The 11,628-nt window shown below is 42.9% G+C and overlaps 1 protein-coding gene across 1 annotated transcript; it reads right to left on the reverse strand.

Moving 5' to 3' along the window:
• Positions 1 to 8,387: 8,387 nt before the first annotated feature.
• Positions 8,388 to 11,589, reverse strand: cyp11a1.2 (cytochrome P450 family 11 subfamily A member 1, tandem duplicate 2). Its single transcript, XM_088378825.1, has 9 exons — positions 11,283 to 11,589; positions 10,883 to 11,038; positions 10,551 to 10,750; positions 10,271 to 10,474; positions 10,055 to 10,215; positions 9,809 to 9,975; positions 9,651 to 9,729; positions 9,331 to 9,522; positions 8,388 to 9,246 (listed from the first exon to the last, which is right to left on the reverse strand). Exons 1-9 carry the CDS (start codon positions 11,552 to 11,554, stop codon positions 9,124 to 9,126), a joined length of 1,554 nt encoding a protein of 517 aa, XP_088234951.1. The 5' UTR covers positions 11,555 to 11,589; the 3' UTR covers positions 8,388 to 9,123.
• Between the last annotated feature and the right edge of the window lie 39 nt (positions 11,590 to 11,628).

The following is an 11,628-nucleotide window of genomic DNA, read 5'->3' on the forward strand; positions in this document are numbered from 1 at the left end:
GGCCTCTAAATCTAAAGTTTGATCGTTGTTTCTTCATGTTATTGTCATAATACCCTCTTTTATAGGAGCATCAATATTTAACTTTGATGCATTTTCCAACGTACAGTATCTGCCAGCTCTGTTGATCTACTTTCCGCTTCTTTTATGGGTTGTGATGAAATGGCAGGGTGATTTTTATTGGACCCGCTAGACCGGACCTTGTGTTCAAGGTCAGAATGCATAGCTGCATGGGGACAGACTTCATACATAATGTATCCCATATAGCACTCATCGCTAATTAGCACTAACAGGAAAGGATGCCCCCAGATTTCCCCCTGATTTGTGTCTCATTTGCATAAATATAATGGCACACAAGAGAGTGTGAGGTCTGAAGTCTGTAGTCTCCTTCGGGGAGGGAGAGGTGTTACTGGGCTTTGGGCTGACAAGTGATAATTGTCACAGAGCTGCTGTTCTCATGCCCAGACCACAAACTAGATCAAGATTGGCACAAGGACCATCATCAAAAATACATTAATATATATTTTTGTCATGCATCTGGTTAGAAAGTGATGGCTATGTAGGACCCCAATCATGGCCGCCATCAGAACTGAATAAAGTGTCCACTTCCTGTTAAGGTCCGATTAAATTTAAAAGAAATATAAGTTAAAAATAATAAAATATAAATAAAATGATAAAATAAATAATTAAATAATAAAAATATAAATACAAAATCCATTTAAATAAATGAATAAAATGCCCACTTCCTGTTAAGGTATGATTACTTAATAGCATTGTCTGAGGCTGAGAGCCATACAAAGCAGGTTGAGTAATTGTGGTTATTTGGGGGAAGGGATGGTTGCTGTCATGGTTTGAGGGACTACTAATACATTATTCACAGGGGTGGGGTGGGCGCCTAAAGTGCCAGATTAATTTGTTTTTTCTTTCCAGTTGGTTGGAGGAATAAATGAGAACTGTCAGCTTTGCCGTAAAGTGCCGTGTAATCATTTAGACAAGTATTATTGGTTGACTGGAGCTACACGGCTCCAGCGGGACAAGCCGGACCGGGCCAGGTGTGTGAATGGGTGAAGCCATTATCTCCTATGATGACAATGATGACTAAAAGCAACCAAGTGGTCTCGTAGAACAGCAGATGTGAGGCGCTGGGACATTTGAGTACCAGGAGATCTTTTTTTTTTCTATCACTGCTCTGATTTTTGCCATTTCTTCATTTATCTGTAGGTGCAAATGCTCACCAATCTACAATTCGTGTTATCTTTAATGTTGCCAGACAGGCGTTTCAAAAAACAAATTCCCCCCCGTGATATTGTTAGTTGTAGAGGACGGCGTTTGTGATGTTTTACCGCTCGCTCGACGGACTAATGAGGCGAATTCAGAAGATGCAAGCAAAGGGTGGCTTGAACGTCTTTGTTCCGTGGGCCCTCTTTGCAGGCTGCTCCCGTGGGAGGCCTTACAGCTTGCTTAATTGAATCAAGTACACATGGCGCCTCCCCCTACACTGTGTGGCCCCTCCCCGTACGCGAGGAGCGAGAAGGCCAACTCCGCTTTGATGCTTTTGTTCTTCTCAGCACCATGGACAGCGCCTCAGAAGCTGAGGGGGAGCTTTGACTGCAACTAGTTGCTGAATGCTTTGGTAGCACTCACTGATCAGGAGCGTCACGTTAGACGGCATAGAATCGTAAATTCCTCCTCAGCCTTGAGATGTGCTCGATCCCACTTGATTAACGTAAATTGTTGATCTAAATTCCTCCTTACCGCCTAACGTTAAAGTATTTTCCCACTAACTGATTATGCCCGGAAATTACCATGGCATTGAACTTTAGCTCAGATGAACCTCTTAGTCTAAAATATAATCACAGGCAGTAGCTATATATATATCAGCGTATCCGCTCCTAATGATATTACACAAGGGGTCTGGAGAAAAGCTTCCAGCCCGTGCCTGATGGACCAAAGGGAAACTGGATCTTGGCAGTTTCAATCACACATATGATACAAGCTGATATGTGTTTGGTTGTGTATTACGTCGCCACGGTATTATTTGGTAAGGCTGCTGATAATCATCTCTAATCAGGATTGGATGTCTGTTAGTGCTGAGCAATGTGATAGCAGCGCTAATGCATTGACTTTGCTGGTATTAAGTAGCCAGGAACTGCAGAGGCGGATTCATCTCTCCTGCTTGAGGCAAACCAGAAGATCCGGACCACACCCAGTCTTGCTATCCATGTCGCCCAAATTTGATTTAAAAAAAAAAAAAAAAAATTCTGAGATGCTGTGAATGGGTGACATTTTAGGACAGAAAGCTTTGTATGCTCGTACGTGTGCGTGCATCTACATGTTGTTTTTTGATCGAGGTTGATCAATATCCACTCTGAGCACAAATTTCAAATTCATCATGCTCTCTTATGTGCTATTGATTTTTTTCGTGCAAAGGCTGCCCTCAAAAAGGTCGGATTACTTTTTCCTCTGTCAGTCAGAGCAAACACAAGCTTGATAGCAGCGGACAGGTTAATTCATACCTTCACTTTGTTTTTCCAAATGTGATTGTAAAAGAGGGAAAGGAAAGAGAGGGAGCTTTCAATTCTCCATCTTGTTATCTACACCACCATATATAGCTGTTAAAATTATCTTGATCAAATATAGTCAATGTATGAGGATTGCGAGGACTTGCGAACATTCCTTTTGTCTTGCTTTTTCAATATTAACTGTAACATTCATGTATTTTTTATTGGCAGGCTTGTCGCCCTCCCTATTGGCAGGAACCCGACCGAGGTTGAGACACAGAATAATATATACGCTCTTGCTCCAGCAGAGGTGCATTATATGCAGTAATTGTGAGCCGCCGGGCTCTGTTGTCTTGAGTATTGGATGAGATTCGTGGACCTGCACACATAGCTATGCACACACACGATTCAACCGTGCAGCACAGATATGTAACCCTCTGTGTGTGTGAGCGTAAGTGCGTGCATGTGCGTGTGTCCATCCGTCCCCACTAGCAGGCGATGTGTGGCCACAGTGACACCTAGTGGCGGAATGAAATTGGATTACGCCATTTAACTTTATTTCTTTACATTAGTACAATTGCGTGCTATGTTTCTGTATTTATATAACAAAAACAAAACTTGGAGTTTTTGTGTGGGTGGAGCAGATTAATTGCATTTTTTTTTTTCATTTCGATGGAGAAAGATGATTTGGCATAACTGTATAAGCCAAAATCCATATGGAAATGATCCAAAAGTTGTCTTTTTATTGTTTGGTTTTGTCCTGTTGGGCTGCACTCCCGGAACATTCTGCCACTATGAAACACATTGACTTGAATACTGGCGAGGCAGTTGAAGAAGTACGCTGTCCTTGACAGACAAAAGCTGCAAAGTGGGTGGAGGCTTCTGTGGATGTTGACGTTTCAGGCAGAGCTACAAGCTTACTAGACCTTGAAAACACCAAGTGCAAATGCAACCCACGCCTCCCTCTGTCTTCATCGGGAGGGATGCAAATGCCCTTCGAAGCCTTTCCTTGCAGCAAAATATTGAGAATTTTGCTGTCTCACAGTCACGATATTGCTCTTGTTTGAACTCCATGGCATCTAACAACCAACAAAGTCATTTAAATCTTCTTACGAGCTTATTTGTTGCTTATTTGCCCACATTTACCTCACTCTGCTGTTGCTGTCTGATAAGAGCCTTGTGGGGAAACTGCAAGTTGCAGGGCTCCTCTGTGGTTGGCCACTTTGAAGTGCCTGCAAGGAGCCATATCGTCCAGACACAGCTGGAGTAGAAATGTGTGCAGGAAGACATTTCTATTACCTCCCAAAGAAGCTTTTCGGCCATTGTGTCGTGGATAATGGGATATAATCTGTCCCTTTATGCACAGCAGTCCATTATGAAGGAGGCACAGCATTGTCTTCCACCAAAAAGGGTTGAAGGGTTAACGTCCTCATTCGCCAGCCTTATCTGATTAAGCCTTGTACCCGGCGTACACGTTACGGCCACCTCGCCGTGCCTTCACTTCCATCAATCGATGAGAAGCTAATGTAAGGCTTTAACCCTCCGAATGACCCCCTGAGCTAATGTCGTTCATTCAATTCTACGCAGGATTAATTTCGCTATGCAAGGCCGCATAGCTTCTTTAAATGTAATCAAAATATTCATTTTATCTACTTAATTCAATTGACTATGTGGTCGTTTTTTGGTCCATTGACCAGCTCTTCCAAGGTCCTTCACTGTCGCTGGATAAAGACGGCAGTGTCCTCCAGATATTAATCTCCTGACAGGCTGAGAAGAGGTCGGGCGGTGTCTTTTAGCTTTGCAATCACGTCATTGCTACCTCTGACCTCCGAGCGTGTTTTCGGGAAGGGGGCGTGAGGCTGGCCGCGCACGTCGGAGCATCACTTGTGGGATTGCTGATGTAAATTCAATCCAGGTGACAGCGCGGTCCAAGTCGGGTTGATGTATTGGACACCAGGCACACCCAGCGCTCCCTCATCCATCTCCATGCCCAGACAATGACAACGTGGTTTTAATATTATATTTTTCTTTGTATTGATTGTTTGTCATTATTTAGTCTGTTCATAATGTTCACACCTTGTTTTGAAAGTAAATTTGGCACTAAATGCCTTCAAAACAAAATGTTATAGATTTAGCCAATTTTCTGAAAATCAGAAATTATCTGAACCCTGAATGTTAGATTATTTGAATGTCGTGGATGTAGTTGAAGCCCAGCCGTGATTCCAAAACAAAATCAGCGACTGTGAATTTACCGATGCGGAATTGCACGTATGCAGGATTCCCTGTGTTCTTTACAAAACTGCCTTCGATATCTTTACCTTGGGAAGTCTTCTGACTTGGCTTTTGTGAATGTCAACAGTTGTGTTAGTCATTAAAAATGGTTTGCCGTAACATGTTGGAAAGGTTACATTGAGCCGACGGGTGGAGATAAAAAAAAAGAAAAGCTGCATTGATATGTGCCGTCACACCCTGCCGACTGCAAGGTGGCAGTCTGATTTAGATGAATGGCATCATTATTAGAAAATAAATTGTAGCCAATAAAATCAAATTTAAATTACTTGAAGACAATTCAGGTATCCAAATATGGGCTTGAATTATTTTTTTTCCAATAATCAAACCGTTTAATGAATAAAATAAACATTTTTATGTGTAGCTGCCATTATTTAGAACTGATCAATTTCATACAATTTTTTTTTCCTTATATAAGAAGATTAGAAAAATTACCATGACTAACTGGTGCCCTCTGGTAATACTCTGCAATCTGTAAGTGGGATGATAAAAATCAAGAAGTTCATTCTAAAGTGTGTGCGTGGGGGAAGGTCATATGTTTTGTTTTGACCGGGCTCGGATGCACTCGTCGCCCACACGCCTCATTACGCTCAGGGCCAAGCCTTATTTTACGTAAATGTTTGTTTGGCAGCATAATCGGCATTGATAGATGTTGGTTCGCCGCTAAACCTTGAGTTTGAGCGCTCTATGGGGGGCTGGCTGGCTGGCTGTCAGCCTAACTGTCCTTGAATCCGAGTTGCTCATTGTCCTTGACTCACAAACACGCGCACACACATTTTCAATACACTTGACGGAGCACACATTTGTATTATTTAACTATTTCTTTTACTTTAAATACTACGGATAAGATTTATTTCAATTCTGTTGCGTTATATATGTTCTAGGTTACATTAAAGGTGGTCTTATTTTTTTTTTATATCACAAAACTGATCTGGCATTTGAACAAGGGGTGTGTAGACTTTTTGGACCCTCTCTACGTCTTTGTAGTTTTATAATGAATCTTTGTAGCACTTTACTGAATTTGTGTCATCTGCTACTTGTCGTGTATCTGACATTTCTTCAACCTTCACCCTTTCTGTCCATTAGCACCCTAAAAGTCTTTCCGCTCGGCTTGTGATGTGTTGATGGATGGCGCAGGGGGGGACGAGTGCAATTTCGTGAAGGAAAAGGACACTGAAGCCAAAAAAAGGAAATGGTGTGATGTTGGGGGTCACGGGAGGGAGGAAGCCAGTGGGCAGGAAAGGTAGAGTGTGTGTACGAGGAGGTGAGCCGCTCCTCACGTCGCCCCCCCCATGGGAGCTTGCAGGCTAATTGAAGCTCCGTGTGGCAGCAGCCTCGGAGCCGTCACTCCCATGAAGAGCCCATTTGCTGCATTTTACCGGCAGTGTGCTGAATTCTGATGATGTTAGCAGAAGGTGTAGTCTCTCAGAGACCTCGTAGCCCCCCTTCTTCGCTCTTTTGTGGAGGTACACAGCCCACATGCTGCTTCCCGGCAATGGGTTGATTATATGTAACAGGGTCACAAGCATTCAGAACACGAGCGGTACGAATGCGAACATGAATCATTTTAGCAAATGTGTTCGGCAATCTCGTACATGCTAATGTGATATTAGACCGGTCGGTCCCTTTTGCGCGTTTTCTCTCATTGGAATAGAGATTAGAAATGTTCTCGGAAAACACATAGCTGGGAGGATCCTGTGAATAATTGATCATTCGCCAGTCAGTTATCATAATATTTGTCTTAAGACTCAACATACTACATTTTATACCTGCAAAATTCAACGTGAGAGAAAAACGACCTATTCAAAGATAGTGATTTGATTGGCACTGCCAGGGTGGTATTACTTTATATACGAAGATGTTTTGTACACTTAGCTATTGGATAAAGTAGTAGAGCATAGCTTTTATATCATCGACGATGACTCTCCTGCATGCATTATTTAACTATCAATAAGTGTCTGTAGCCATCACTGCTAATGAGGTACCTAAGCGGTTCTCATATTGATCCGTCATGATATACCTTTCAAAATGCATATGAGCTCTTGCTAACATTAAGAATTCTTTCAATCGGAAAATCTGGAATTAGAAATAATCAATTCAGAGATCAAATGACTTCTATTAGACTGCGATTGCGGTCTCACATGACAGATTTTTGTGGAACTCCGTGGAAAGAGCCACAGGTGCTGATCAGCACATCACCCAGCGGTCATTAGCCATTGTGCGTTCCTCTGAGGATTGTATCCACGGTGCCGCTTCCTTGCTGTTTGATTTGAAAGTCCCTCTTCCAAAGTTGATTTTCCTGACACCTCAAAAACACCCAACTCTCTGTGCAGCCAGGATGAAAGGTGCTTTTGCGTGACTTTGTTAGAGCTGCAGTCTGCTCATTGTACAAAATGACTCTCTTCCATGGAATCTGTTATCTGTTTGACTGCATGAACTTGAAACCTTGAAGGACGTCAGGGTTATTTGCTAAAAGCTCTCTTGTTCAAGAGGAGGCACTGTGTTACTCACATTAGATGGCAATAGGCTAAAAAGCTCGGAAGGTTCGCATTGTTTGAGTTTGTCAAGCTAAGAGCCCTGGAAATGCTTTCAAAATGGCGGCTCCATATCAAAATGGCCGACTTCCTGTTCAAAATTGTGCTCGAATCCTTTTGTGGGTCTTAATCAGATCCACCAAACAGATATTTTCATGTAGTTGTTCCACAAATTATTTGAGAATAAATCCTTCTCATAGAGCCCTTCTTTATGTTTTGAATAGCTTCAAACTAAGGTAGCTACACATATGGATGCAGTCATGTTTGCTTAGTGAACAGCCACACAGGGGGAAAAAAAAAAATTATGCTGCAACAGACGCTTGCAGGCAGCAGACAAAATGGCTCCAAAGATCAAATTAGCATTTTGCACACTGACTGCACACGAGTCGCTGAAACCCGATGAGGGTCTGCTGCTGCTGTGTATTTTTGCACACAGTGCTGACAATTGCTTCTTAAAGACCTTTTCATGGCGTGTTTTTCTTTTCATTTCCTGAAAATTAGATTTGCTCAACACTGTCCCAAGATTGTCACATGATAATTAGTTTGACCCCCCCCACCCCCGCCTCTTGTCTTCAAATAAGCAGCCGACTGTTTTTTTCACACCACTTGTGTCTAAAGGGACTTTGTCATGGGGATGCTGCCGTCTTGCGCCTACTGAGACCCCTTCTCATCTCTCGTCATGACCGTCCGTCCCCTCATCCATTGCCCTTTCAATTAGATGCTCAATTTCACCCCACCGTCCCATGGGAGTCACAACCATACCATCCCGGATTGGAATCCCGTAATTGTCAGCGACCCCCATCATCATGCAGCACTCCCTCTCCATTCAACACTGTCTGTTCAGCTTGATAGCGACACGTGTAAAAGAGCAGAGGACACTTGTTATTATTCACAAAATGTATCTTTGCCAGCAGTATATAGTATATAATGGCCTTCCATTAGATGGCAGAAGTTGGTCATGGTTTAACTGTGCCTTTTTTTTTCCGTCTTTATATTTTAATCTTTGTGTACCTTCGTGTATTACAGGTTGGAAACCAGTGGATTGAAAAAATAATTCTCCGAGCTATTGTGTCAGTGTAGCTTTATTATCAGATAGGGTGAAAGAGACACCTAGTGGTGACGATTGGTAATTATAAAACTATGCACATGATAATTGCTCAGTTGGGAAAAAATCCATGGTTTGTGGTAGACACAGGAACTCGCGTTATTCATTATAATGCAGAAAGAAATTAGCCATGTAGAAAGTGGTTTCCTCGAGTGTTTGCTCATCTTTGTGTCTATCCACATGCAGTTATGTGATAAAGCAAATCGCCTGATTTTTGACCATGGACCCCACTGATAGGCTTTGCGGGTATAACATCTCTTATCTCCTGAAGGACAGAATGTGACCTTCTGTCGTTTCTGGCATCAGAGTAGAGAAGCAGCCGAGCTTCAAGATATATTTCAAAGATATTTCATGTATTTCAACATGACATATACTTACTGATGGAACATTAAAGCTGCTTCTAATATTTTGAATACCGTTTTTAGCTACATAAAAGGGGAAAAATATTCGAAACACGCAACTCAACATCACTGGTAACTCAAATATAACCAAAATAGTACACCAAAAAAAAATGCAGTCATTGAAATGCAAGAATCCATATTATGAAAATAATATTCCATGTGTGCTGTGCATACATGAAATGAAGTTTCTGTTTGTTTTTAATTCTCACAGTACATATGGTACATATGGTCACTTGTTAAATTCCTGAGTTCATTTTTAAATGCGTTTATAGGAGTGCTAATTATGAACAAGTATGTTATCGACTACTGTGCAGGGGCTTCAGAGTTAATACGATGGGCTTGTCTGGTAGGAGAATGAGCTCAAATGTGCTCTGCACATTTACGTGTCGCTCTTTCTCCACTCGGAAGTTCTCAAGCATCTGGAAAGAAAGCACGGCAAACGTGGCCGTTGGTGTGAAACGTAATGGCGTGACAAAATACGTTGCTACTTGAGTACAACTCACATGGATGAGAAAGATCTGCATCTCCGTCTCGGCTATTCTGCGTCCTATACATTGGCGAGGGCCGAAGCCGAAGCTCAGGCTGCGGAAGTATTGGCTCTCGCTCCTCAGCCAGCGAGAGGGTTGATATTGCTCCGGACGATGAAACACCTTGGGGTCTCTCCCCATCGCGTAGAGCCCTAACTGCACCAAGGTCTAAAGGCATGATTAACATACTTAGTGTGAGAACAGTCCTGGAACTTTTACGATTCATCGGTTATTTGTGACAGCTCTAATTGGCATCAGCTTCTGTAAAAATGTTACAATATCATCTCATGAATTACCCCGGCTGGAATGTGGTATTTCTGAATAATGATATCCTCCGCTGTGTATCTTTGCAAGCTCACTGCCACTGGATGCAACCTTGAAGGAAACAAGAAGGAATGTTGTTGCTTCTCTAGGAAACATGTTGACATTGACTTTCCTCCAAGATTCTGATCACCTTAGTGTTTCCTTCAGAGCTCCTTTGACCAAAGGAATATTCTTCAGCATTTCCACCATGTCCCCTTGGCTTTGTGCCCTGGCAGACAACACCTCAGCCCTCAGCTCCTCCTGGAGGTTTGGATGTCTGGCCAGCTCATATAATGTCCATAGCAATGTGATGGAAGTCTGAAATATACAACAGCATGTTGACCTCACCAATGCAAGAGAAAGTTTCTATGAAGCTTGTGTTTGGATTTTGGATTACCGTATCAACTCCTCCAGCCATTAGCTCAGTGACACTGGCCTTGATGTCTTCAATGGACAGCTTGTCCAGCATGAGGAGGCTGGCCAGAACTCCTGGGTATTTTTTGCTATGACCAGTCTCCTGGCGTAACTGCCTGTAGATGTTCTGGATGCAGCGGTCAGCTGAGAAGGAAAAGCAATATACTTCACCGAACCCAGGTTCTTCTAAAAGTCCTACCTTGGTTAAAGATTCCATCCCAAGCGTGAACGTGGTCCAGCCACACTTTGGCTCGGATCGGCCTGAGTAGAGCCGGAGGTATGTACAACATGGGTGAGGTTGTCTTGAACATGAGGGTGATGCAGTCAATGAAATGTTGAACCTCCGGATCGATGTAGTCCAGCATCAGGCCCAGACGCTCCCCGTATAGAACTGTACTCACCGCTATGTGGGACAGAACAAAGAGTCACCTTAGACGACCGTCGTACCGTCTACATCTCGATTGGATGCCATGTCTCACACTCCAGAGCATATTTGAAGAGCTCTTGGGAGAGGTCCGTGGTCCATTTGTTCTGTCCGCTTCGTTCTATCTTCTTGTGAACTCTGGCCACAAAGTCATGACCCACATCATCCAGCAAGGGCACAAAGTTCCCCTGCATCTTCGGGGAGATCACCTCCTTATTGAGGATGACCCGGTTTGACCTCCACTCTGGCCCGTTCCTGATGGAAAATCAATGAGTGTTTAACCTGCAAGGGTCTGTTTTTTCATTGTGCTATTTTATAGAAAGTCTTCATTTGAGTTTAGAGTTTGTACATGAACAAAGAAGCATTTCATTGGACGACAATACCTACTTCAGTAAAACTCCATATTTGCGGTTCCTGTAGTCTCTGTATGAGGTCCAGGCTTCCACTTTCAGTCTTTTCGGGTATGAACCTTCTGCTTTGAACAGGATGGCAGCATCTTCTGGGTTGATGATATTCACACTTTCGTAATATCCTACTTTTTCTCTGAAATTCACAACGAGAGAAGGAAGAAAAGTCAAATGAGTAATCTGCCTTGTTAATAAATCTGTACTTTTTTTTTTTTTTTTAGCTTTCAAATAGGGACTTAGCCAACCTTGGATCTCAGGAAAAATCAAACATGAGCTTAATAGCCCACATTCTAAGCACTGTGCGATAGCTGTACCATGTTAAAAACTAATTTCAAGCCATTGATGATATTATTTCGGCTCCACAACACAATCCTTCATACCTGTAAATGGGTCCAAAAGTATTAAAATTCTGCAGCATGATTCGGTGAAGGTTTCTGAAGCCATCCAGCTTCCAGAAATTGTACAAGTTGGCGATGCCATTTTTCCATAACCCGGGAATCTCGCTGTAAGGCTTGATGATGCTGCTGTTCTCCGTGAACGCCTGTCTAACCATCGGCATGCTGCTGCTGCTTCTTCTTCTGCAGGCGCCCGCTGCCATCAGTTTTTCCAGGTAGCTCGCAGAGGAGCCATGGCACAAATTCCACCTGGTCATTCCTACCACTGCTGTGTCAAAAGCAGGAGGTTGAAGAACTGGAGGCTGGCTTAAATAGTCCTCCCCCACCCCCC

This window comes from Syngnathus floridae, chromosome 6 (assembly GCF_059516105.1).
Source record: "Syngnathus floridae isolate MCC-2025c chromosome 6, RoL_Sflo_1.0, whole genome shotgun sequence".
Lineage (NCBI taxonomy): Eukaryota > Metazoa > Chordata > Actinopteri > Syngnathiformes > Syngnathidae > Syngnathus > Syngnathus floridae.

Bases quoted from the DNA above. Each gene is read 5' to 3' on its own strand.
- cyp11a1.2 (XM_088378825.1), bottom strand. From the start codon at position 11,554: ATGACCAGGTGGAATTTGTGCCATGGCTCCTCTGCGAGCTACCTGGAA. The intron at 10,751-10,882 runs GTAGGTATTGTC...ATTTTCCATCAG, and splicing joins AAATATGGAGTTTTACTGAA to GAACGGGCCAGAGTGGAGGT. The intron at 10,475-10,550 runs GTGAGACATGGC...TGTCCCACATAG, and splicing joins CTTCAAATATGCTCTGGAGT to CGGTGAGTACAGTTCTATAC.